Source organism: Apodemus sylvaticus, chromosome 2, assembly GCF_947179515.1.
Source record: "Apodemus sylvaticus chromosome 2, mApoSyl1.1, whole genome shotgun sequence".
NCBI classification, from domain to species: domain Eukaryota; kingdom Metazoa; phylum Chordata; class Mammalia; order Rodentia; family Muridae; genus Apodemus; species Apodemus sylvaticus.
The window spans coordinates 67,011,330-67,037,538 of NC_067473.1; the positions used below are offsets into that span (position 1 = coordinate 67,011,330).

Here is a 26,209-nt window from a genome sequence, read left to right on the forward strand (position 1 = left end):
CCGCCTGCTGAGTCAATCCATTTGGCTTATTGTTCATTTAATAACTTTGTGCAAGTTTACTAAAAGACAAGGCAATTCTCCACTCGAATGCTGTTCTTCTGTATGTCTTTTCCCTGTAGTTTCCACTATATATATCTGTAAATGCTTGTACCAGTTTTCATCTCTCTTTGATATTTCCTCTCACTTGTGTCATCCTGACTGGGGAGTGGGGACGGGAATGTCATATAAAGTCAGCAGCGAGGCCATTTTCTGTGAGCCATCCTAGTAGACCGTGACTTTAAGATTCTGGGCATCTCAAGAGGGAATTGCTGCTTTGACTTTGCCCAGCATCTCCGCCTTATGCTTTCTCTTCACTCCCCTTCCCCCTTTTCCTTGGTGTTTCTCCCGCTGTTCACGCGCATAGGTTCTTTCCGTTTTTTCACGTGGTGGCTGTGGTTAGAACCTTCCACTCCTCCTTGAGTTGGGCTGGCTGATCTGGACAGGCTTACGTTGTGTGGTTAGTGGTGAAGGCAAGATGTAACCTGTGTGACATAAATCACCTGGTGAAGGGCAAGCCTTCTGGCAGGCTGGTTATTATGATCTTAGGCATTGTTGTAGAATGGGACTCACTCCACGGGAGGAAGGCAGCTTCTTGTGGGCCCAGATTTGTCTTGAGCTCGCCCCGATGGGGTTTGGATTCTCAGCCCCTGCTGTGATGCACACTCTGGGCCACTTTTCCTCCTCTGTTGTCTGTTCCTCCCCATTGCTTCTCATCTCCTCTTTTATTTTCTCAGAGCCATTTCAGGAACAAATACATTTTGTTTTTCAAAATGTCAATGTTATGATGCGAATAGATAGCATATCTGAGCACAGTACATGAGGGAAGTTTATATTTTAGCTAGAGATTATGCTTCGGAGTCTGATATGAAGTTTGGAAGGTCAGTGGGTAGGGAGATTGTCTAAGCCTTGGTCATACCCCCATGCCACTGACCTAGTGGGTAAATGTCAATATAGTGTCAAAAGGGCACTTAATGAAATATTTACTCAGAGCATAATGGTCCTGGGTAGGTTCTGTTTTATAAAAGGAAATATGAATAGCACATCTTTTAATAAGATCTTTTAGATGGGGGCGGGAGAGATGTCTCAGTGTTTAGGAACATTGACTGCTCTTGCAGAGGTCCTGAGTTCAATTCCCAGCAACCATATGGTGGCTCACAACCATCTGTAATGACATTCTAATGTAATCTAATGCCCTCTTCTGGGGTGTCTGAAGAAAGCTACACTGTACTCATATAAATAAAATAAATGTTAACAAAAAAAAAAGAAGTACTTTAGAAGGAAATAGTATACCGAAGCAATGTGTTAGGCAGTCAAGACATGGCCGCTAGTGTGTTAGTGATGTGCCTTTTATAGGATTAACCACTGTTTTCTGCCTAGATTTGAAGCTTGCTGTGCAGGAGGGATTTCTTGCCTGCTCCTGTGAACCTGGACAGCAGTCCATGGCTGGGGAGGTCACAGACTCTATCAGGGAATATCTGACTGCTTTCTGAATATTCGTGCTTTATACCCAGATTTGTGCTGCTCTCAACATAAGGCAAAGACATTTCTTTTGGAAGCGGCTTTAATTAACGCAGAGACTTTAACACCAAAGGGCCGAGGATAAAAGACTGTGTGAGGCTCAGCTCTAAACTGGGCATTTACATCTCCCCTCCCGACCCACGGCTCAGAGGGAACATCCTGGAGGAAGTGATGGAAAGAATATAAGGGCTGGATGTGGAGGACCGAGGTCTCTGGGAAAGCTTAGTAAAACAAGGATGGGATTGTAGGAGAAGTGTGGCCAAACTTGTGGATTCAAGGGCATTGCTTGGTTCTTGCAGCTATTTCTCTTTTACTTTTTCCGCTGGTTATCAGGAGCCATATCATAGTATGATCAAAACACATTGTACTAATTTATGACATTCTAAACAACAACAACAACAACAACAAAAAGCAAAAAAAAGGGAAGCCGCTCAACATTTCAACATGGATGGGGGAGGGGCTTATGAAGCCCCACCCCTTACCGAGGGGCTGGTTTCATCTGAAAGATGTTGGGGGATGAAGAATCATTGTTCTTAATGTATGTATGTGAGTGTGTGTGTGTGTGTGTGTGTGTGAGTGAATGTTTGTGTGTAAGTACGTGTGTGAATGTGTGTGTATGTGAATGTGTGTATTTAAGTATATGTGTGTGAATGTGTGTGTAAGTGTGTGTGTGTGTGTGTGTGTGTGTAGGTGGCCTGTACTCTATTGGGTGGCCCTATATCCAGGCATATCCAGGCAATGCTAATTGGCTGCAGTAGGTTACTAAAAATAGGAGATATGAAGAGGGAGGATGTATATGTGGGTGCTGAAGGAATGGAAGGGAGATTTATGGATATATATATATGTATGTATGATCAAAATACATTGTATATATGTGTGGAATTGTTAAAAATAAATAAAAACATTGTAAAGAAAAAGAAAGAGAGAGGGAGAAACTGTCTTCAAAATAGGGGTCTTCCCAAGCACTCCATAGTATCTCCTGCTAACATTTGCCTGCACCTGGCTGTGGCAGAGTAGGCAAATACAGGCTATACAAATTGGGACGGTGTCATTGAACTGGGAGTGCTTTACATGTCTAGGGAGACTAATTCTTATCATCCAAGTCCTAGGTACTGGAGTTTTGCTGCCAGGTGGTCTTTATGCATGAATCCAGGGGGAGAGTTTCAATGTTTTTGATCCCAATAGTGGTTTGGCTGTAGATTCTGTTTTTCCCTGTAGCCGTGTCTCAGCGCTCTGGAGCCTGTCTGAGCAGATCCTCCCTCAACAAGATGCCCTCCACACCCACATTGATCTTCATTATCATCTTTTACCTGCTGTCATTGGCCTCTATGTTGCAGAATGGCTTCATGATGATTGTGCTGGGCAGAGAGTGGATGAGGACTCGGGCACTGCCGGCAGCTGACATGATTGTGGCCTGCCTTGCTTCCTCCCGGTTCTGCTTACATGGGATATCCATCCTGACCAACCTCCTGGCCTCCTTTGATCTTTGTTACCAAGCAAACCTTGCTGGCATCCTCTGGGACTTCACTAACACTCTCATTTTTTGGCTTACTGCCTGGCTTGCCATCTTCTACTGTGTGAAGATCTCCTCTTTCTCCCATCCTGTCCTCTTTTGGCTCAAGTGGAGGATTTCCCAGTTAGTTCCCAGGCTGCTGCTGGTATCTCTCATCATAGGTGGCCTGTCAGCCGTCATTTCAGCCACTGGGAACATCATGGCCAATCAGATCATCAGCTCCCAAGGTTTCCATGGAAACTGCACTTTTGGTCACATGTCACTGGACTTCTATCGGCACTATTACCTCTCTCATGCTGTACTCATGTGGTCCACTCCTTTCTTCCTGTTTCTAGTGTCCATTATCTTGCTCATGTTCTCACTGTACCGGCATGTGGAGAAGATGAGGGGCCACAGGCCTGGGTCTTGGGATCCCCATATTCAGGCACATACCATGGCTCTGAAATCCCTTACTTTCTTCTTTATTTTCTATATATTTTCTTTCCTGGCCCTGGTAATTTCTAGTACAAAAAGTAAAACCATGCAGAATTACTGGTACTGGGCCAGAGAAGTCATCATCTACACAGGTATCTTTTTGAACTCCATCATCCTGGTGCTTAGCAACCCCAAGCTGAGAAAGGCACTGAAGATGAGATTTTAGGATATATATGCGCCTGATCATAAGCTTCAAAGGCCTTGGACCAAAGGCATCTCTACTCTCAAGTGATCAGCTGTGCCAAGTGAGCTCATTTTCTTCCTTTTAATTTCATCCATGTACCACATGTCCTTTTTCTAACTTTCTGTGTTCCTGTGGTCCCCTTTATTTATCTTGGTCTGAGCCCCAAATCACCAAGGTGTTTCTTAGCCAAAGACCTTAGTTCCTTGGAGGCTCCAGTGACTCTCTGTGAAGGCAACACAAATTATATTCTTTAAGCCTCATTTCTGTCTGTATTCCATTTATGAAGACACATGACCATTATCAGTGGTTTTGGGGGCATGGATTACTGCAGCCCCCCACCTTGTACCCCAGCTGTTCTCCTCAGCTAAGTCCTGACTCTTTTCAGTAGCTTTCTTCTACCTTTCTCTTTTTTCCTCCTCTTTCTTTCTTTCTTTCTTTCTTTCTTTCTTTCTTTCTTTCTTTCTTTCTTTCTTTCTTTCTTTCTTTCTTTCTTTCTTTCTTTCACCAATCTTCACCACCCTTATAATGTGTACCCTGACTAAAGCTGATTCTACTACAAGGCCTCTTTCAGATTGATCTAGGAAACTGAGGGCAGGAAGAACTTGTGCTACTATAGATCTTGCCCACAACTTCATGTCCAATGGATGAAAGTGATGTGCAAAGATTTTTAGGTTTTGGCCAATGAAGACAGATGGAAAACAAAGGAAATTCTTAGATTTTGTTTTGTTTTGTGGTTGTGCTGGATATCTAGCCCAGGGTACTGCCCTTGCTAGATGAGGACTTTAAGATGGAACTATATCCTAGTACCTTGGGTTTTTGAGATAAATTCTTATAAAGCTCAGGCTGGTCAGAATCTTCCTGCCTCAGCCTTCTGAACACGTTGATTATAGGCAAAGGCTAAACTACACAGTAACTGTTAATTTTGATAGTCTTCATCCTCCTGTCTGTGCTTGCTCAGGGTATTTCCTGGATGCTGTTCCTCATGTTCGCCTTCTCCAGACTGGAACTTGTGAAAAGTGATATATTGCAAATGCAAAGGAAAATGTGGCAATTATAATGCCCATTAATTTTTATCTTAAATTACCATCTTTTTTTTGTGTGTGTTTACTATGTACATAACACAATAATGAAGCAGGGCAAGAATATGTTTAATAAATACGCAATGACTGTCTGTGTCTTCACTGGTTTAGGCTCTGTATAAGAATATCATAAGCCGTGTGACTATTTCTCATGGGGATAGAATGTTTGGTGCCAGCATGGTTGGGCTCTGGTGATTGCCTTCTTTCTAGTTGCAGTCATTTATCTGTACACTCATATAGCAGAGGAGAATCTAGGATTCTTTTATAGCCCAACTTTTTAACTAGAGACTTCATCATGACCCTACATGAATCCCTGATGGAACGTCTGTGTGCGTGCATGTGTGGATGTCCACAAAGGCCAGGAGGCTACAGTTATCGGCTATGTGAAGCTGCTGATGTGGGTGATAAGAACCAAACTCAGGTTCTCTGAAAGAGTAGCAAGCACTAAGTAAGCTCTCCTCAACCATAACTCTGTCTTTCTGGTACAGATGATTGTGTTTTTATTGCCCTTACTCTTATGACATACAACATATACTTCATTCATTCCGAAGTTGCTGAACTACATGTGTGGGGAGAGAGGCCACATGATACAGCAGGCTTTCAGAAGACAGCTTTCAGAAAGATTCTCTCTTCCATCATATGGGTCGTGGGCATGGGACTCAGGTCGTTAGGCTTGTCAGCAAGTGCCTTTCCTTACTAAATTATGTCACTAACCCCTCTGAAGCTGTCTAAGCGTTCTTGGGATGAACAGGGCAATACATATCATTTAAAAAACAGCCCACAGGGCACTGTTTTCTTTTTGAATCTCTTCAATTCAAAGTACTGAGTTGAGCCTTTCTAGCTAGAACAGCTATTCTAGATTCCTATCAAGCTATTTTCATATTTACACTTATTAAAAAAGTATGAAAAACTGAAATTATTAGTTTTGTGTCAACCTGAAAGCTAAATCTAAAGAGGAGAAAGCAAAATGCTGCAAATGCAAGCAGTGATGAAAATCCCCATAGATTATGAGGCAGAAGAGATGACTCAGTGAGTAAGAGCATATACTGCTCTTGCGGAGGACCCAGGTTTGGTTCCTAGCACCTACACAGTAGCTCACAACCATCTGAAACTCCACTTCCAAGGCATCTGATGCCCTCTTCTGATCTTTATGGGCAGCAGACACGCACATGGCACATAATGCACAAAATAAAGTAAATATTAAAAATACACCATAAAACAATTATGCATTTAAATGAAGATGACTACTCATCTTTTAAATGAATTTAATTTACACATAATATATGCACAGTAGATGTTTGTGGTTTATGATTTCTGCTTGAAAGCACTTTTACAGCAACTAATTCCCTGTTAGAGCCCAATACCTTTCATAGCATTATTATCTAATAGGAGAGGCTTACAAATAGTTGTTAAATCAATTGAGGTTAATTATATATCTTTAATCACATGAGGCTTCAATGGTCTAGGAGGTAGAAGGAAGAGAGAAATTTTACATACTGCAAGGTCTGTGGCTGCCCAAATTCCAGAATTCAAAGACTCAAGTTTGCCTCATTTCTATAGGTTCAAGTAGAAAATGGTCAAAATTTAGCCAAAGAAACTAGGACCCAAAGAAGGAACCTGAAGTTTATCTGATACCTCCCCAAACCCCCGCAGCCAGGCTGGTGGTCAGCGCTAAGGTAACAGATTGTCAGTCATGCTTGGACTTTTCCATGATTGCTGGGGAGAAACTAAGACCTTCATACTTGTGTGGCAAGCACTTACTGAGCCATTTCTCTAGTCATAGTAATTGTTTTTAAAATTTTAAAATATTTCTGTGTGTGTGTGTGTGTGTGTGTGTGTATGTGTGTGTGTGTGTGTGTATGTGTGTGTCTGTTTCTATGCTCTCAAAAAGGTGTTCATGTAGAGGCCTGAGGGCAACTTTGTGGAGTTGGTCCTTTGTGTGGTTTCCAGGGAAGGAAGTCAAATCTTCAGGCTTGTTGGCAAGTGTTTGAGCCACTGTGCCATTTAGAGGCCCCCATGACTTTAAAGAAAGAGGGATCTAGCTGGAATCCATAGTTGCTAAGGTTGAAGCAGATAGAAATGCTAATTATGTTGCTAACTATGGTGCGAGAGGCTGTTCTTGGCATTAGTGTAGCTCTTCCTCTTCTGCTGTGCCTTAACTGTGATTTACATGTCGGTCTTCATCTGTAAAGAGATACAAGAAAACCGCTTCTGTTATCCACGAAGTGCATCTGATTTCTTCACGCAGCCAAATCCAGACTTCAAGAAAAGTCTGTGCATTAGAACAAATACTTTCCATATTATAGAGGTGGGCATGAGAAAACAGAGGTTCTTCCTGGCATGCTCAAATGCTCACAGCAAGGGGGTGGGACTTGGGTTGAAGCCAGGCTCTTGGCCAAGGCTCTCATTGCCTATCCCATTGGTTTCTAGCTATCTTGGTGAGATGCCATGGCAAAACTCACTGCTAACCAAATATCATCTATATTTTTGTTTGAAATTCTCTCCTCCATTTTATGTAATCGGTTCTTCTGCTCTAGTGTGTTATGCTGAATCCTTAACTGATTAGAACTTGAGCTAAACTTCCTCAGGAGGGGTTTGGTTCTGTTTCTGTCTCTCTGTCAAAGGGATGTTCTTATTGTTCCTCTTTCATAGGATTTCTGTCAGAACTAAATATTTTGAGGGGACCCAGAACAATGTCTAGAACCTAACAATCACTTCTCACCCCCACCATGGACATGAGCTCTGATATTCAGTAGGGTGCATGCTCTGTGGATTTCATTACCATGCAGCCCCAGGTGTGTGGTCTTAAGTAACAGTCTAGGGAAGCGTAACTGCCTATGTAAAAGACACCATATGCAAGGGCCTGATACATTATTCATACTGGTGTTGACAATGGGTAGGGGATAGCAAATAGGGCAGGCAAATTCACAGGCATGCAGGGGGAGACTTTGGAAACTTAGCCTTGGCAATATTTGCATCTGTTCTGAAGAGAAGAAACCTTTCTATCCTTCTCAGAAAGCCTATATCCTCAACTCTGGCGTTACCTCTCTACTTAGAGCTCGTGGAGAGACAAACACATTGGAGAGACTTCTTAGAGCAACAAACCACCCTTCATGGGATTCATCATGTCCACAGGAGAAATGAGCACAGGCCATACAGTTCTGGGATGTCAGACTACTGATAAGACAGTTATCACTCTATTTATCATTTTAATCCTTCTGTGCCTGGTGGCAGTGGTAGGCAATGGATTTATCATTATAACATTGGGCATGAAATGGTTGCTTCGGAGAACACTGTCAGCTCATAATAAGTTACTGATCAGTTTAGCAGCCTCTCGCTTCTGTCTCCAATGTGTGGTGATAGGTAAGAATATTTATGTTTTCTTGAATCCAACAAGCTTCCCGTACAACCCTGTAATGCAGCTCTTAAATTTAATGTGGGACTTCTTGACTGCTGCAACCATCTGGTTCTGCTCCTTGCTAGGTTTTTTCTATTGTGTGAAAATTGCAACCTTAACCCATTCTGTCTTTGTCTGGCTAAAGTACAGGTTGCCTGGGTGGGTACCGTGGATGTTGCTCAGTGCTGTGGGGATGTCGAGCTTAACTAGTATCCTATGTTTCATAGGCAATTATATGATATATCAGAACTATGCAAGGAGTGGCCATCAACCTTGGAATGCCACTGGGAATAGCTTAAGACATTCATTTGAGAAATTCTACTTCCTTTCTATAAAAATAATTATGTGGACAATTCCTACTGTTATCTTTAGTGTCTTCATGAGTTTGCTCCTTGTATCTTTGGTAAGACACATGAGGAAGACTTTCTTGGCCCTTTCAGAGCTTCGGGATGTTTGGGCACAGGCCCACTTCAAAGCTCTTCTTCCTCTGCTCTCCTTCATCGTCCTTTTTATCTCCTGTTTTCTGACACTAGTACTCAGTTCTGCCAGCAGCACACCGTATCAGGAATTCAGGTATTGGATGTGGCAGGTGGTGATTCATCTGTGTTCAGTGATACACCCCATTGTTATACTCTTCAGCAACCCTGTGTTGAGAGTGGTGATGAAGAGGGGCTGCTGCTGAAGCTATGGAGCAACCTGAATGGCAATTGATGCTAAGCCTTGGACTATGGAACAGAAGTCCGAGAGCAAAGGACGCAGTCGCTTTCATTTATTCTTTTTGTTGTTATATTTGATATCGGTTCCAACTTTCTTACATGATATATGAATAACATTAGTGCATACGATTCAAGGTGGGCTCCAAGATCCTGAAAATGAGCTAGTGTCACCATGTTATCTGGGAGACTTGATGTCATCAAAGGACCTGAAAGCTATGACATTCCCGTGATATATGTATCCCTTGGATATTAAAATTAGTGGCTGGGAACTGGATGAAGAGACCCTGACACACCACATGATAGTTCCTGTACTGAGTGAGGCTGGTGAAGATGTTTAGAACTTCCTTTTGCCTCTGGATGCATCCTGTGGACCACCCTTTCCTTACCACTACTTCTCAGAACTTTAGCCATTTGCCATGGAGGTTTCTTTCTGCCTTCAGAGACAATGTTAAGACACTCCCTGATTTGAATTCAGTAGACAGACCTCAGGGTGTAGTTTGTATTTGGGTACAGCAGTATGTGCCATCCTGAATGCTTATATTCTCAAATTACCTTCTGAGACCCATCTGAACGCCCAGGGTCTTGGATCTGTTTGTTGTTGAAATTCTCTACAATGGCCTGGTTTGTGACTCTTTTCTATAAATGTCAAGGTTGTGGGTCATATTTGCCTTTTGTATTGATACAGAAATGTACTGAAGTTTTTGATATGGGCAAGATCTCCTTTATTGTTCAGAAACATATGTTTTAGAGCAGAAAGACTCTTGGTTTGATGAGGGACTGCACACTGCATCTCTGCTTTTAATTCCTTTCAAGTCTTCACTACAGTCAGTCCTCCACTGAGCAGGTCAAACTGACATCTCTCAATTTCAGGTCCCGTTAGCATCCCTCAGACAGCATTACTTTCTGTTCGTGAGAGGAGCTCCTCTCAGTTCCTCTGCGTTAGAAGATAAATCTCTGCTTTTGGGTTTTCCAGACTAACATTGTGCACCTAGCCACATTTCTCCTTCCCAGTCCTTCAACTAAGACAACACACAAAGTTTCAGCCAGTCCTTCTTTATTATTCTTTTCTTCAACAAATACTCTTCTAACACTTCCTTTCTGATAAACAAAACCATCCCTTCCCATAACTTCCCCATGACGGGGCATCTGCCAATCAGCCCTTTGCCAAGCATCCTCTGTGGTCTTTCATGGTGTGCCTCTGTTACTCACTTTGAAGTGTGTTTCTATAAGGACGCGTGGTTGCCTATTCATCTCATATTATCTCAGCCCTCACCCTCCTATAGGTTTTGGTATATGACTCTCTTGATAGCAAATGGTTTCTTAAGAAAGTTGACTTTTTTTTTTTTTAAAGAAAAGTTCTAAGTAATCTTTGTAAAGGGTTAAAACAAGATTGTAAATATGGTTAGCTTGTTATTATCTAGGCCCTTTATTTTCTGAAATCCAATCAATCCTTCTCCCTACAGCTGTCACCACTCCCACAACTTCATGTTTGCCCCCAGGCAGAGAATTACCACATTCTAAGCCTGTATTTTCTCCCACTTGCTGAACATTATTGCCTGACACTTCACTAGCACTTCATACATAACAAAGTTAGAGTTCTTCTTCCTCTGTTCTGTGTCCTTTTCTTATTTCTCTGCTAGCTTCTTCCATTGTCTTGGTGCCTTTATTAAGCTACCAGATTTTTTGGGGAAAGTCAGGCTTCTGACTTTTCATTCCCCATTTGCTCTCTGAACAAAACCAGTATAAGGACAGCATTGTTGACATGCTGATGTGGGTCCACCTCGTTCCATCTCTAGGTGAAGAACTACAAGTGGTTAATGAGTACTGAGAGAGGGAGACTCAGTTGTCTCCAGGGATGACAACTGTGTAATCCTAAAGTGTCAGTCCCGGACATGTACACATATGAGCAAAACTGAATGGACTGTAAGTTTAATATATAAACATGTGGTGTGTGTGTGTGTGTGTGTGTGTGTGTGTGTGTGTATGTGTGTGTGTATGTGTGTGTGCACATGTGCATAAGCATGCATACATACACAGAAATAACTAAGGAAAAGATCAAGAAATTGGGATTGGGGACAAAGGTAGAATTGGAGGTAAAAGATGAAGGGACAGGAGTGAAGTAATTGCATTGTTCACAGCCTTTTCTAGTTTTATGTTGGTTTGATTCAAACTAGAGTCATCTGAGTCATCAATTTTTTCAATTGAGAAATGCCTCTCTAATACCTGGTTGTACCCAGGCCTACAGGGCACTTTCTTAATTAGTGAGAGGGCCTGACCCATTATGAATGGTTCCATCCCTGGGTTCCCGGTCCTAGGTTCAATAAGAAAACATGCTGAGTAAGCAATGAGGAGCCAGCCAGTAAGCAGCAATCTTCCTCCATCATCAGGTCCTGCCTCCAGCACCCACCCCCCCTTGAAGTCCTGTCCGGACTTCCTTCATTGCAAATCAGTGATATGAACATGTAAGCAAAATAAACTTTTTCTTCCTCTAGTTGTTTTAGGTCATGCTATTTCATACCAGCAATAGTAAGACACTCATTTGTGAAGATTTCAAAAGATAAAAAGGTAAAACTCTTAAAGAAAACAGAATCCTCCTGTGATCCCAAGCTGCACAAGGCAGTCCACCCATGGAATAATGGAGAATGAGCCCAAGATGAAACTGGTGAGGTTATCAGTGAAACCAGTTCCTGAAGTGGGAAATGATTAAGTCTTAAAAGGAAAAGTGTAAGCAAAAGGGAAAAGGAGCAGTTGGGGCGTAGGTTTACCAGGTAAAAGTCCTTGCTTCAAAGGCATGAAGAGCTGAGTTCAAATTCCCTGTACCCACATAAGAATTTAGGTGTGGCCTCTTCTGTTTCTGTGGCCCCAGTACCCTGTAGGGCCAGATAAGGACTTGCTGGGGCTTGCTAGCTGCCATCTTAAGCCCAGGTTCAGTGAGAGAACTGTCCCATGGGAGTAAGATGGAGAGCAATAGAGTGGGACACCTGACACCCCTTCCATCTTCTGTGAGCACATACACATGTGAAAACACACACACACACACACACACACACACACACACACACACACACTCATTGTTTTCCTATTAGCTCCATAGCACCATTAATATATATATATATATACCCCCATATATATATATATGGGATATATATGTATATATATATATATCCCTAACCCTAATATGGTATGATATTAAATTATATATATATATGATATATGTATATATATGATATAACATATATATATTAAATTGCTACTTGGTGGACTTAAGAAATAGCTCATCAGTATTTAAGCTATTAATAAGTTATCTTAAAATTCCTTCACATACACACTTTCAAAAGATTTATTTATGTGTTGGAGTGTTTTGCCTTCATGTATGTGTGTACCATGTGTGTACAGTGCCTGCAGATGCCAGAAGATGGCATAAGACCCTCCCTCAGAGAACTGGAGTTTCAAACAATTTTGAGTTGCCATGTAGGTTCTGGGAATCAAATCTGTGTCCTCTTCAAGAGCAGCAAGGGCTCTTAACATTGAGCCATCTCTCCAGAATGCTATATACTTTTTTGAGGTAGGGTCTCATGGAGCTCAGCTAGGCAGACCTGACACTCCCTCCGTTATCTCTGAGCTGAAAATAACCTCTTGTCTTTACCTCCAAATGCTGAATTTTTCTTGTATTGCAAACTGGAAAGTTGTTAAGAAACATTGATTAAAAAGAAATAATACAATACATGGCTTCTTAGATTGTTTCCAGTATCTGTGTTTATAATTGTGTATGAACTGAAATGTTTCTCAATACGGCCAATAAATTATCAATTATGAAAGGAAACAACGTAGCCTCAGGCATTTTATTATTGCAACACTAACTGGACTAAGATGACTACCATTGCCAAAGTAATCTCTGGAAGGCATAGCTCTGATCTATTTCAAGAATACCTAACCATATCTTAGTACCTATCAGACAAAACCCAGACCTTTGAACTTGACATTCAAGTACCTCTACAGTCTGGTAAAGCTTCCAAGAGAATCCTGTGTTTCAATGGATTTGGATTGTCATTATGATGAGTGAACCTGACGTTTCCTCTCTGATGCTGTCTTGTATTCCTTATCACATGTGCCTGTCAGAATCCTATTCATCACTTTGCACTTTTCTTTGACTTTTAAAGGTTGGCCCACCTGCTTCTTCCCCAACTGAAGCCTTTTTGGATGCTCCACAAGCTTTGATCTTTCCCACTTTTGAGGATACCTAAGTTGGTATTCCCCAGTTGTGACCTGAATTCTACCTCATGGCCCTGCTATTTGTTTGCTGTGTCCTCCCAAGGAGATATTAACTTCTTGAAGGAATGGGTGATTCATGCTCTAGTATGTGTACTCCGCAGTGCTTATAAGCACTTGTTACCTTAAACAGATGGACTACTGCACCAAAAAACTAGGTATGACACACATACGTATGCCTGCACACTTGTATGGGGGCTGTCGGTGACTCAATGCCTAGGTTTAAACTATAACCCTTTTATTAAGTCACTGGCTTGCTTTCTAAACCTTTGTTTAATTTTCTATTTGAAGTGCATACTGTAGAGGAATAATAAATGTAGAAGCGAGAGTGAACATACCATTTTCTGATGTCTTTCCATCCTTCTTTATTATATATTAGGTGTTGCTAAGCAACTGTGCACCATAGGGCTATTAGGTACTTCATATCACATCTACATGAGAAACCAGTTCTTGCCTTTGTTACTGACCCAGACTTTTGCAAAGTGCCCTACTTTAGCTTTTCTTTGTTTCTTTTAGTTTTCCCATCATTAGCTAAGAGAAACTCAGAATCCAAATGACCTCCTCACAGGGACAAGTTCCTATAAAGCTTGAACATATAGGAAAATACACAGAATCAAAGTTTATTGCATTTAAGGATGCCTAATGATAATTTATTATCATCAACTTTTGTTCACAGACCAATTTTTGCACATATTATACTGGTAACATTAATCATGCTCACTTACTATATAGTGTAAGCTTACTGAGTATATAGTTTGTATAAGACATAATATTAACTTAGATCTTTTATATGCTTGAATATTTGTTCGTTTATTTATTTATTTGAATGGCTTGCCTAAATGTATGTAAAGTCCAGAAAAAGGCACCAGATTCCCTGGAAATGGACTTAGAGATGATTGTGAGCTATCAGGTAGGTGCTGTGAAGAGGACCCAGGTCCTCCTCAAGATCAACAAGAGCTTTAAACCACTGGACCATCTCTCCAGTCCCTACACACTTGACTTTTAAATGTCATAACAAAGTGGAAATTGCAACCTACAGGTATTAGTGTTATGGATAGTCAGTAGTAAAAATGGAACTATTTACTGCTATCACACAACAGTGCTGACTGGAGATGTGACTCAATTAGAGTAATACGTGCTATGCATAAGGATTTGAGTTTGATTTTTTTTGAGGACTGAATGGCCATCACTATCAGTACATAAGTGAAAAACCTTGAAAAGCAAAGCATTGTAAGCCCTGGGAAAAAGAACTGTTTAACAGAACATCAGCAAATTAATGTTCCAACCTGGAAGAACAAAAATGAAGTCATTTTAGTATAACTTCAAAGTATATGATATTTAATATAAATGTTGCCTAAAAATTTAAATGATTTAATTTGTTCCTTATATTTTATTCTATAAAATAATATCTCTGAATTTAAGGAGCCTAATGTGACTTGTAATCCTCAGGAGCCTGAGGCAGTAGGCTGCTATTAGCTAAAGGACAACCTGGGTTCTATAGTGAGTTCCGCGTCAGCCTGGGCTACAGTGAGATACTGTTTGAAGATAACAAAGCAACAAATCAATAAATAAAAAGAATTGAACAATTTAAGGAAATGTTTCTATACATTCCCCATTGCATTGATGCTGCTACACAGTCTGCATAAATTCTGCTTTCTTAAGACAAAGACCAGAAATGTCAATCATAATGAAAATGTTTTCAGGACAGTCATTACTACAGCTTACTTATGAATAAAAACTAAGAAAATTTGTGTGATCATTGCCAAATATCCTAGAATACTTGAAAAACTTTTAATACTAATTTTTGATAAACACAATACATTTAGTAATATAAACATATTTATATTATCTAAAAACTCTCAGCATGTTTATTGAATCTAGAGACAGTCTTAAAAGTTCAAAAAGATATAAGAATGACCATAACTGCTACAGTTTTCATTTTAGAAAATTCCTATATTAGAGAAAGAAATTAGGTAATAGGCAATAGAAATATGAAGGAGAAAATTTAAAAATATTTATTTATTTGTTTATTTATTTTATGCATGTGAGTGTTTTGCCCGTGTATATATGGGTCCATCACATGGATGGTTGGTGCTCAAGAGGTCAGAAGGTCATCAGATTTCCTGTAAGTGGAGTTAAAGATGGCTATGAATTACCATGTAGGTGTGGAGGACTAAAACCAGGTGTTCTTAGCTGCTGAGCCATCTTTCCAGCCCAGAAAAAAATTGTGCAATTATGTATATAAAATTGCATAAATATATATGGACAAAGTCATATGGGCAAAAACATATGGACAAAGTCAAAGATTATCATCAAAGTTGAATGAAACCTAGAGGCAGATTGAAACTAGACAGGCTCTTTCCTATCTTATAAGATATTGTATAGTTTCACTATTTAAAATATATGCGTAAATATAAACCCATAGCAAAGTCAGTCCAGGACAGAAAATCTATATAAAAATAGTAGTTTAGTGTAAGTTCAGTGTGGCCTAAACTACAATTTCAAATCAGAGAAATTGTCACTGATATTTTGAAAACAAGATAGCTCTCTGAAAAGAAATATTACCTTCCTTATCTCAAACTGTAAACAGGATAAACTCCAAATGTATCAGAGATTTTATCATCAGAAATGACACATGGTTGCCAGATGAAAATGGGACAGCAAACATATTTGAAAAGCCAGGGGTGTGGAATGCCTCTTAAATTCACAGAAGAAATGTAGTAAGGCTGGAGACATGGCCCAGCAATTAAGAACACTAGCTGATCTTCTAAAGGACCCCAATTCAATTCCCAGGACCCACATGGCGGCTCACTTCTGTCTTTAATTCCAGTTCCATGGGATCTGACAGTCTCACACAGACATACATTCAGGCAGAAAAACAATGTATATAAAGTAATAAATAAATAAACAAATCATTAAAAATATTTGTATGGCAAACTGTATACAAAACATCAAGTTGGGAGAATCTCTTTCATCTGTATTATAAAAACAATAGCCTTCAATCTTTAGTATATAAACAGGTCTTAGAAGTAAAAGGAAAATAAAAATAAGAAAAAAGAGATCAAAGAATGGATATGAAATTCACAGAAAGAAACAAAAGAAATATTTATTATATGGGAAATGGAAACTTAAGATTGTAGTCATACGACTTAAAAACTGTCAAACATCATAAACATTCACCAGATTTTCTTTTGCTAAGTTGTCAAGGAAACACTGCTTGTATACATTGCTGATGAGTGTATAAATTGGTCCGATATGTACAGAGGGTAATTTGGCAAGAAGAAATTACACCCTTTGATTCAGCAGTCCTTCTTGGGAATTTGGTGTGGAGAACGCCTCTTCATATAGTTCATACCTCGCCCTCTCAGACCTGCTGTGACTGGAATTAGCAATGAAAGGAGGTGGGGCCTGGTTGTTAGCAGGCTTGCCAGGGCTTTGTAAGGAGTCCATTGTAGGATCTGTAGAGAAAGAGTGGTCTGTCTTCTAGGATTGGCAGGAAGAGCTGACTCTGGTGCTTAAGGAAACCTGGTACAGCATCCAGGTCTATAGTGCTAGTTTTATTGGAATACACTCATGTATGTCCATCTCAGCTTTCTGGATCCTGTTATGCCCAGATTGGTGTCCTGAGTTTTTCAGAGCATTAACATAACACCAAAACTCAGCCATTCACTGTGTGGATTCATGTTTTGTGTCTCAGAAATCTCAGATTTACAATCACATGTGAAAAGAGATTTTTTTTTCAGTATGACAGACATAGAAGCTTTTTGGCCCTTTATCTGGATTTTGTACTGGACTTTAGAAGCCCTACATGAATTGTTTTCTCTTTGGCTCATTTACTAATACAGTCAGAGTCACAACCTTGCCATCCATCTATCCTAAGAGCACAAGAGTGACTTGCATAGGCTGTAGATGTACTGGTTTTGAGCTGACTTTAAGGGGTTGGTAGGCTGCTTCCCTTAAAATAGGAGAAGACACCCTCAAGTAACAGCCATTCATTTTTGCACACTATCATAGAACACACAGGATCAGGAAGTTCCTGGGAGTGATCTTGCTGAGCATTATTTTCAAGAAATCCACACAGAGAATCTATGCCTCCCATCCATGTAGCTCTAGAGTGTGTGGGCATGGAAGTCTTGCTTTCCAAGAACAATGACACCCAGAAAGTGACACAAAAAGAGTCTTAAACATTTTACGGCTTCCACCTAGTTATTTTATGGTTTGGGTCCCAGAAGGCCAGGAGGTAAGGAAAAAGATGCCTTTTGGTAGGAATAATTGGCCAAGGTCATCATGTGGAAAAAGGGCTATGAGGAATATGTACCACATTTATGGTACCATGGAGTCATCTCTTGGGACTTTTGATGCTGTATCTATTCTCCATGGGCAAGCACAATTGACATTGCTTATAGAAGAATCTAATTAAACTCTTGGATCTCTGAGAGATAAACATCCGAGAATGGCTTATACTAGTTTTGGTCTTATATCCAACATCATAGTAGATGTCCATAGCTGGTTTCACTAAAACCCTCTTTGTTTCTGTAGAAATTCCAGCAAGCCAGAGTTGTGGGAGAAGCTATGAGGAGATGGAGTGAACCCATTGTGTCAGTCAAAACTGAACAGTACTAGGGGTAGGTTATCCTTTGAGCATCCTCTTCCTTTCCTAGGGGCCTACTCAAAGTTGATGCACTCATCATCTCCAGTTCACTGCTGGACTTTGCGGTTGAGTTGTGAGAGGTGCTTTATCCAAAGGAGTTGTCGAGGAGATTTTCCCATACACTTCTTTGTGAGGAACTTGTGTAATGTCTATCTGATGCAGGATAATATTAGTACAGTTTCTACATTTTTGGGTGAGACAAGCTTTGTGGATCAGTCTATACCAAACAGCATCAAAGAGAATGCTTGTTGATTATGTGATCACCTTGAATATTGTTTAGCATCTTTCAGAGTCCTATGCCTCATACTTTTCTGTGGTTTTCATTTGAAAGTAACTCTTTCATAAATTAGCTGTTCAAGCATCTCCATCTTATGCTTTGTATCTGAAAATGGAGCTAAGTGGTTCAGTTTTCATGAGGAATGTCTTTGATACACATGTGAATATCTCTTCTTTACATATCCATATGACTTCCTTCAAACATATATCAAAATCAACATCCTTGCTATCCTATGAATCTATTCCGTAAAATAATTCTTTCACTGTTTTCTGTTTGTTAGCTCTGTGTTGGTATATAGTTCTTCATCCTTCAGCTACTTTGGACAAAAATCTTTTGAAGTCAATATTGAATCACTCAGCAACTGGAGGGCCACATCATTCTACCTAGAGCTAAACCATTTGTAGCTGAACACTTCAAGGTTGTGGTTCTGTAAGAAGTCAAATTGCTCCTGCCACATTCTGAAATCAGATTGTGTGACAAAGGTTTGAAAACAAGTGCTCACAATCAAGAGTGTCTGAAATTCTACTGTAATTCACTATTTTCATGGTTATGGTCTGGTGCAAGCCACTGTTATTACATGGCTGTATTGCTACAGTTGCCTCCTAACTGGTTCTGCAACTCCTAGTGTTCTTTTGCCTTCTGTTTGTTTTCAACACAATAGTCAGTAGAAACTATTAAAAATACAAATTGTATCATGTCATAGCTCTTTCACAACTCTGTTTGCTTTCCACCTCAAGAGGAAAGCTCAAGTCTGAGGGCAAAAGGAAATGCTTAAGTCTGAAGCCATCTTCTTGTAGCCAGCCATCTTCTCAGATTTTGTAGAAGAATATTTTTAATCTGTTCTTTGACAGTTTCATGCATGTGTACACTGTCTTGAGCACATTTAACCCAAATCCTCTTCATACTTTTCTTGACTGTTTGGCTTCCTTGATGTTCCTTGACTACATCAGGTATGTTTTCTTCCTTGCTTTTGGTGTTTGAAATGTTCTCCTGTAGATATTGGCCTAACTTGCAGTACATTTCTTCCAGACATTTTCAGTGTCTCCTTCTCTAAACTGCAGTCCTCCACACTGCCTAGCCCAATTTTTCATACAACTATCACTATCTATTGTATTTATTTGTATTGTCTACTGTTTATTCCCTCACTATCCTATAAATTCCACAAGGATGAAGATTTGTGACTGTCTTGTCTTCTACTGATACATGGTAGATACTCAATATACATTAGTTGAATATATGCATAAATATAGAAAATGAGACTAATTTTATTCACACAAACATTTTTTCTATATCACTGAGAATGACTATTAGAAGCTGGATCATCAACTGACATTATCTTATATATTCAGAAATGTGATTTTTTTTGCTGGTTCCCTCATACAACACCTAACTCTTAAAAATGTCTACAGCCATTTATAAATGTTGATAACATCATTATACATATTACACATTTTAATAAGAATGTATTGGGCCTGGGGAGACAGCTCAGCCGTTCAAGTGCTTGTGTGTGCAGAGCCCTGTGCTCAATTCTTAGCATTGCATGAACGACATGATGCTATATGTCTGTAACTCCCACACTTAGAAGGTGGAGGCAGGAGATCCAGAAGTTCAAGATTATTCTGGGCTTTATAATAAGTTCAAAGTAAATATGAGATATATGAGATCCTTTATAAAAAATACCAGTTGAATTAACTAAAAAAGAATTTATCAAACATCTAGATATGGTGATCTAGATACACATCTGTCTACTGAGAGCAATGGGTACCTGCAGGCAGGGTGCTAACATTCAAGAAACATTCCATGCTGTTTTCTTCCTGTATGCATAAACTAGTTACAGGAATACAAAACAATGAAGAACTAAAGAGACCATAGGTCAGGTTCTAATAGTGTTTATTACTGAGAGAATTCTAAAATGGAAATAGTCCAGTATAGCTATTGTGTAGCATAGTCTATTTATAATATGTTGCATTAAATTTTGTTTGTAAATTCTAATACTGTATCTTGGAGAATTTCCATCCCTTTTTTATGATAATTTATCTGGTTTGACATTTCCTAATGCCATCATGATCTTTTTTGCCTCAAAATTAATGGTTTGCCTCACCGGCTCCTCTTGTGTGAGTCATTCAGGTGAAAACAGGCATTCTGCAGAAGAAGAAAGCCATGTGAGTGGGTCCCTGAGTCGGAGAAGAACTGTGCAACAAGCTGAGCCTTTGAAGTCAGGTCAAAATGGTGAGGCAGAGAGCGAACAGGATGTGTCTTCTGCTACTTCTCCTGGGGTTGCCTTCAGTCATAGGCTTGTAATGAAGCATATTTTTAATGGTCTAGATGGCTGGTCTTAGTGACAGATAAAAGACTTGACAGTGGGTTTTTAGCAGTGAGTGGCTTGAATGTGGTTTTGAACTTCAGTAAGCTAAGCTGACTGATAAAACTTTCACCTACAAATAAGACTTATTCTGTTTGATAATGAGGGAGTCAAGGTCAAGGATGCAGGAACTGTGGTGGTGGCCAGTTCTTTCTTTCTTTCTTTCTTTCTTTCTTTCTTTCTTTCTTTCTTTCTTTCTTTCTTTCTTTCTTTCTTTCTTTCTTTCTTTCTTTCTTCTCTCTCTCTCTCTCTCTCTCTCTCTCTCTCTCTCTCTCTCTCTCTCTCTCTCTTAAAATTTTCTATATTCTTAGTTTACATTCTGGAAGTTTTCCCCTTTCCGGGTTCCCCCCACCCCATCGGTCTCATAAGCTCTCTTCCCTCAGCCCATTTCCCAATCACCTCCTTCCCATTTCTCTGTCTGGGTACTCCCCTTGAGGACATGGGCACAGGGGAAAAGTTCCTGAACAGAACACCAATAGCTTACACTCTAAGATCACGAATTGACAAATGGGACCTCATAAAATTATAAAGTTTCTGTAAGGCAAAGGACACTGTCAAAAGGACAAAATGTCAACCAACAGATTGGGAAAGGATATTCATCAACCTTAAATCTGACAGAGGGCTAATATCTAGTATATGTAATATATACAAAGAACTCAAGAAGGTAGACCCCAGAGAAACAAATAACCCTATTAAAAAGTGGGGTACAGATCTAAACAAAGAATTTTCACATGAAGAACTTCAGATGGCTGAGAAGCACCTTAAGACATGTTCAACATCATTAATCATTAGGGAAATGCAAATCAAAACAACCCTGAGATTTCACCTTACACCAGTCAGAATGGCTAAGGTTAAAAACTCAGGAGACAGCAGGTGTTGGAGAGGATGTGGAGAAAGAGGAACACTCCTCCACTGCTGGTGGGATTGCAAGATGGTACAACCACTTTGGAAATCAGTTGGCGGTTCCTCAGAAATCTGGGCATGACACTTCCAGAGGACCCTGCTTTACCTCTCCTGGGCATATACCCAGAGGATTCCCCGGCATGCAATAAGGACACATGCTCCACTGTGTTCATAGCAGCCTTATTTATAATAGCCAGAAGCTGGAAAGAACCCAGATGTCCCTCAATGGAGGAATGGATACAGAAGATGTGGTATATTTACACAATGGAATACTACTCAGCAATTAAAAACAATGAATTCATGAAATTCTTAGGCAAATGGTTGGAGCTGGAAAATATCATCCTATGTGAGGTAACCCAATCACAAAAGAATACACATGGAATGCAATCACTGATAAGTGAATATTAATTAGCCCAGAAGCTCTGAATTCTCAAGATACAATTAGCATATCAAATGATTCCCAAGAAGAAGGAAAGAAAGAGCAATTCTTTAATTCATCTGGAATAACAAAAAACCCAGGATAGCTAAAACTATTCTCAACAGTAAAAGAACTTCTGGGGGACTCAGTATCCCATACCTCAAATATTACTACAGAGCAATTGTGTTAAAAACTGCATGGTATTGGTACAGTGACAGGAAAGTGGATCAATGGAATAGGATTGAAGACCCAGAAATGAACACACACACCTATGGTCACTTGATCTTTGACAAAGGAGCTGAAAACATCCAGTGGAGAAAAGATAGCCTTTTCAACAAATGGTGCTGGTTCAATTGGAGGTCAGCATGCAGAAGAACTCGAATTGATCCATTCTTATCTCCTTGTACTAAGCTCAAATACAAGTGGATCAAGGACCTCCACATAAAACCTGACACTCTGAAACTAATAAAGAAACTGGCCAGTTATTTCTAAGTACTTTAATTTTTGTTTCTTGTCCTGTGAATGAAATGGTTTTTATAAGTGATTGAATAAACCAGTTAAGTTAGAGTATTTACACACTATCACTAATCACTCTATTTTGCATAAGGTGATGGTTAAAAAATGCAAAATTGTTTTTGTGCTAATAGATTATTGTACCTTTTGTATCAGAGTGAAAACAGGCTCCCTCTCTGTCTCTCTATCTCTGTCTTTCTCATCTGTGTGCATGTTGTCACGTGTGGCACATGTTTATGTGCGTGTGGAGGTCAGAGTCTTATGTTTAATGTCTTCCTTGATCACTGATCTCCTTATATTGAGTCACAGTTTCTTACTTGAACCCAGAGATGACTGATTCATGTAGTTTAATTGCCCAGTTTGGTTGGGGGGATCCCCTATCTCCACTTCCCCAGCGGTAGGATTGCAGGAAGGTCTGCACATCTGCGTGGCACTTATGCAAGTTCAGGAATTTGGATTCAGATCTTCATACTTGTATGACAAAGTACTACACTAAGGCATCTTGGCAGTTCAAGTGAGGGAGAGATCACTTTCTGTCTCCAGGGATAAAGGATTTAGAACTAAAATTTGAGGTTTGTGGCTCTCTGTTCTGCTAACAAACCCTTTGGATTATTATGACTTGGGTCACCTTAAAAGCAGGTTCCACCTAATCCTGATGCAGAAAGACCATATTATATACAACACCACTGCAGTCTCATTAGCAATGGACTATGGATATGATGGAGGTCTCACAATATAAAGAAACTAAAAATCTCATAGAAACATTGTAACACAAAAATTACTCACGTGTCTGTGGGGATGCTGGTATAAACACACCTGGTACATTGCTAGTCATAGAAGTAATCAGCACAATTATTTAAACATGTAATACTTGCTAATGAAAAACCAGTGACTATGCTATTTTATGTTGTTGCCATGCTATATGCTTTACTGTTACTTTAGAGTGTACTCCTGACTATAAGCTGGAAACTTACAGTAACACAGTATGCCCACACCACTGCCATCCCCTCCCCCAGCCTCACACATCTTCATTTGCCATACTTCCTGATTGCATCAGGAGACTATGGGGAGTGATCGCCTGCACCATGCAGATTTGGGTGAGTGTTCTCTGGGAGGTGAATGAGGGATGAAATTGCCAAGTGAGTCATTTCTCAGAAAATCTCCCTGTTGTTAAGCAATGCATGACTGTACCATCCCTAATGGGAAGTTTCAAAGAGAAAGAGAAATAGGCAGTTTAAAGATTTATAGTTAGAAGTCTGGATTCCTAACCTCTCTTTAGTATACTGAAGGAATCTTTAAGAATCTGGGGAAAGAGCTGACTTTCTCAAGTTATATCCAGTGCCTTGTGTGGGGGTGAATCTGTAACATTCCTTATGGTCGCTGAGTTGTTAATCTATTATTGTGATTATTATAATTGCTCTCAAAAAGTCATCCTCAGCTTTCTGAACTGAGACGAAACTTCAGGGTCTCAACAGAAAAGATTGTTTTGTATATGCACATGTGTATGTACACCTGTGCATGTTTATACACACATATATACATGTATGATTATATGTTTATGTGTATGTGTATATGTATGTGTCAGAAAGTCCCACTATTCAACCCATGTTGGTCTTAAACTTGGGATCTGCCTGTCTCTATTTCTTGCATGCTGGTATTATAGGCAATCATGCCATAGAGTTACTTTTCTTCTTATATTTCTAAATTACTCTTCCACTTTATTTATTTAAATTTTACTACACTTACTTATTTTGTGTTTATGCAGAGGCCACCAGGGTGCATATCAGACAATTTTCAAGAGTTAGTTTTCTTCTCCCACTGTATTGGTCCAGCGGATTAAACTCAGATCATCAGACTTGGCAGCGGCAGTCATTACCTGCTGAGCCATCTTATTGGCTTCTTATACTTTTCCTTGTGGGTCAGGATCTTACTGTGTAGCCCAGGCTGACCTACAACTATTGATCGTCCAGCCTTAATCTCTGAAGTAAAACATCTTTACATTGGAGTCATATGCACAGATACCTTAGTAGTATATGGAATATACTCAGAAGTATGTAAAGAAAATGATGAAGATGAAAATATGGCTATCGCCTAGCAAGATGAGGGCTTCTCTGCTTCTGCTGTCATAACTTTATCAGAGGATTTACCAAGCCAGATTCCAGATTACTAGATACTAAAAGCATCTGCTCCAAAAGATATGCTCACAGATCAAGATTTTCTCAAAAAGGAAGAGCAGCCAACTCTCAGCCACAGGATAGCTATTCTTTTGTGTTGCTATGTGGAAGTAGAAGAAAACCATCCTTGTCCATTTGGAGAATGATGTGTTTATTGTAGGACCCAAAGCCACGACTATATTGCAGAATGTATTCAAATGAATCAGATTTTACACTGTATTCAGCAAACATTCTTTGTGCAAATCCCTTTGAGAAAGAGAAGGTGAATGGCGATGCATACTTTTAAAGGAAGGATTGAGAGTCACAGTGAGTAGAATTATGTGTAGGCATTGCTGGTATACAAACATATGCATATAGTTTTAAAATATAATATGTAATAAGTTCTTAGCAAATTTTTAAACCGAAGCTGTGAGGACGGTCACATTGCAGAGTACCTAGGATGTAAGGACTACAAAGTCCTTCAGATGTGGGAGATCTTGGACACTGCTTTGTGGAGCACTTCAAGATTCTGGAAAGTTCCCAAGGTGGTATATGTCTGCACATGCTTCCGAGTCCTGCTTTTCTCTAGCAGGCACCTATGGGTAGCTATGGTTGTCTCATATCAAAAGGGCCCCAAAGTCACTGCGTTTGGGGCACATGGTCCTTGCCCTGACATCAATAGCATTTATTCCTAGGTAAATCTGATTGAAACCTTGAGATGTTTCCCTTACTTCTCCATTCACATTTGCTTGCTTATTTTAAACATTGGGTGGCAGCCTTAACGTTTCCCATAAAGCACACAATCTGGAAGGTCCACTGGCTTCCCAATGAGAAAACTGCTCCTGCCATCTTCCCTCCAGCCTGGGTCAGCCCTGGGGCCACTGGTTTTGACCCACATTGTTAGTCCCTATTGCTTTTGTCCTTGTTTTTGAAGCTGTCATCCTTCAAGGAGTACCTTATTTCCCCTCTGTTTTCCTGATCACCCTGGTAGCAAAACAATCAGTCATGATGTAACCCAGAGAAGTAAAGTTGCCAAACCTCTAAGAGGCCTCCTCACTTCAGACTCCATTTGAAATCTGAATGGCTTTTATGAACTTAGGGAATCCTGTAGAGCCAGAACCAGAGAATTCGTAAGAGGATAGTTAGGGTCACTGGTCACAGTCAGATGTCAACCCAATCTGTCACTCCTAAAGCACAAACAGAGTGAGGCACTCATATGTTCTACAGGCAATGCTTTCAGCAGTCTCAGGGTCTATCTCCCACATCCACAAGCAGAAATTTGCAAAGGGGAAGAGGGAGACAGGGGCATTCAGTCTTTGTTAAATACATGAGACTTGCACTATTCCTACTGCTATGAGAAAATACGGAACACTGAGTAACTGATAGACAACAGACATTTATTTTATTGCCACTGTGGATGCTGAGAAGTCTGAGGGTAAAGTTCTGAGTTCCTCTTTTGAGGAGAGCTTATCTCATTGCTGATTCTTCTGCTTCATGTCATCTTCATAAGATGGAAAATGGAAAAGGATAATCCCTTAACTTAATAAATTCCTCAAAGTTTCGGTGCTATTATACTGGTAATGAAATTTAATATAAATTTTGAATGACAAGTAATGGTCACAGCAACATCACAAATTGTTTAACAATTTAAAAAACGTTGATGTCCTCTTTTGATAATATGATCATGGCAGAAAATTTGAAAAGTTGAATGCTATAAGGATGTTTTAAAATCTCTATGGATCC

At 39.9% G+C, this 26,209-nt stretch overlaps 2 protein-coding genes across 2 annotated transcripts; both read left to right on the forward strand.

Annotated features, from left to right (window-relative positions):
- The first annotated feature begins 2,825 nt into the window (after nt 1-2,825).
- On the forward strand, nt 2,826-3,710 carry LOC127677405 (taste receptor type 2 member 143). The gene has a single exon (XM_052172489.1). It carries the CDS (start codon nt 2,826-2,828, stop codon nt 3,708-3,710), a length of 885 nt encoding a protein of 294 aa, XP_052028449.1.
- Nucleotides 3,711-7,920: 4,210 nt separating this feature from the next.
- Nucleotides 7,921-8,886, forward strand: Tas2r60 (taste 2 receptor member 60). Its single transcript, XM_052172490.1, has one exon. The coding sequence runs from the start codon at nt 7,921-7,923 to the stop codon at nt 8,884-8,886; it is 966 nt and encodes a 321-aa protein (XP_052028450.1).
- Nucleotides 8,887-26,209: the final 17,323 nt, after the last annotated feature.

Bases quoted from the DNA above. Each gene is read 5' to 3' on its own strand.
- LOC127677405 (XM_052172489.1), top strand. From the start codon at position 2,826: ATGCCCTCCACACCCACATTGATCTTCATTATCATCTTTTACCTGCTG.
- Tas2r60 (XM_052172490.1), top strand. From the start codon at position 7,921: ATGGGATTCATCATGTCCACAGGAGAAATGAGCACAGGCCATACAGTT.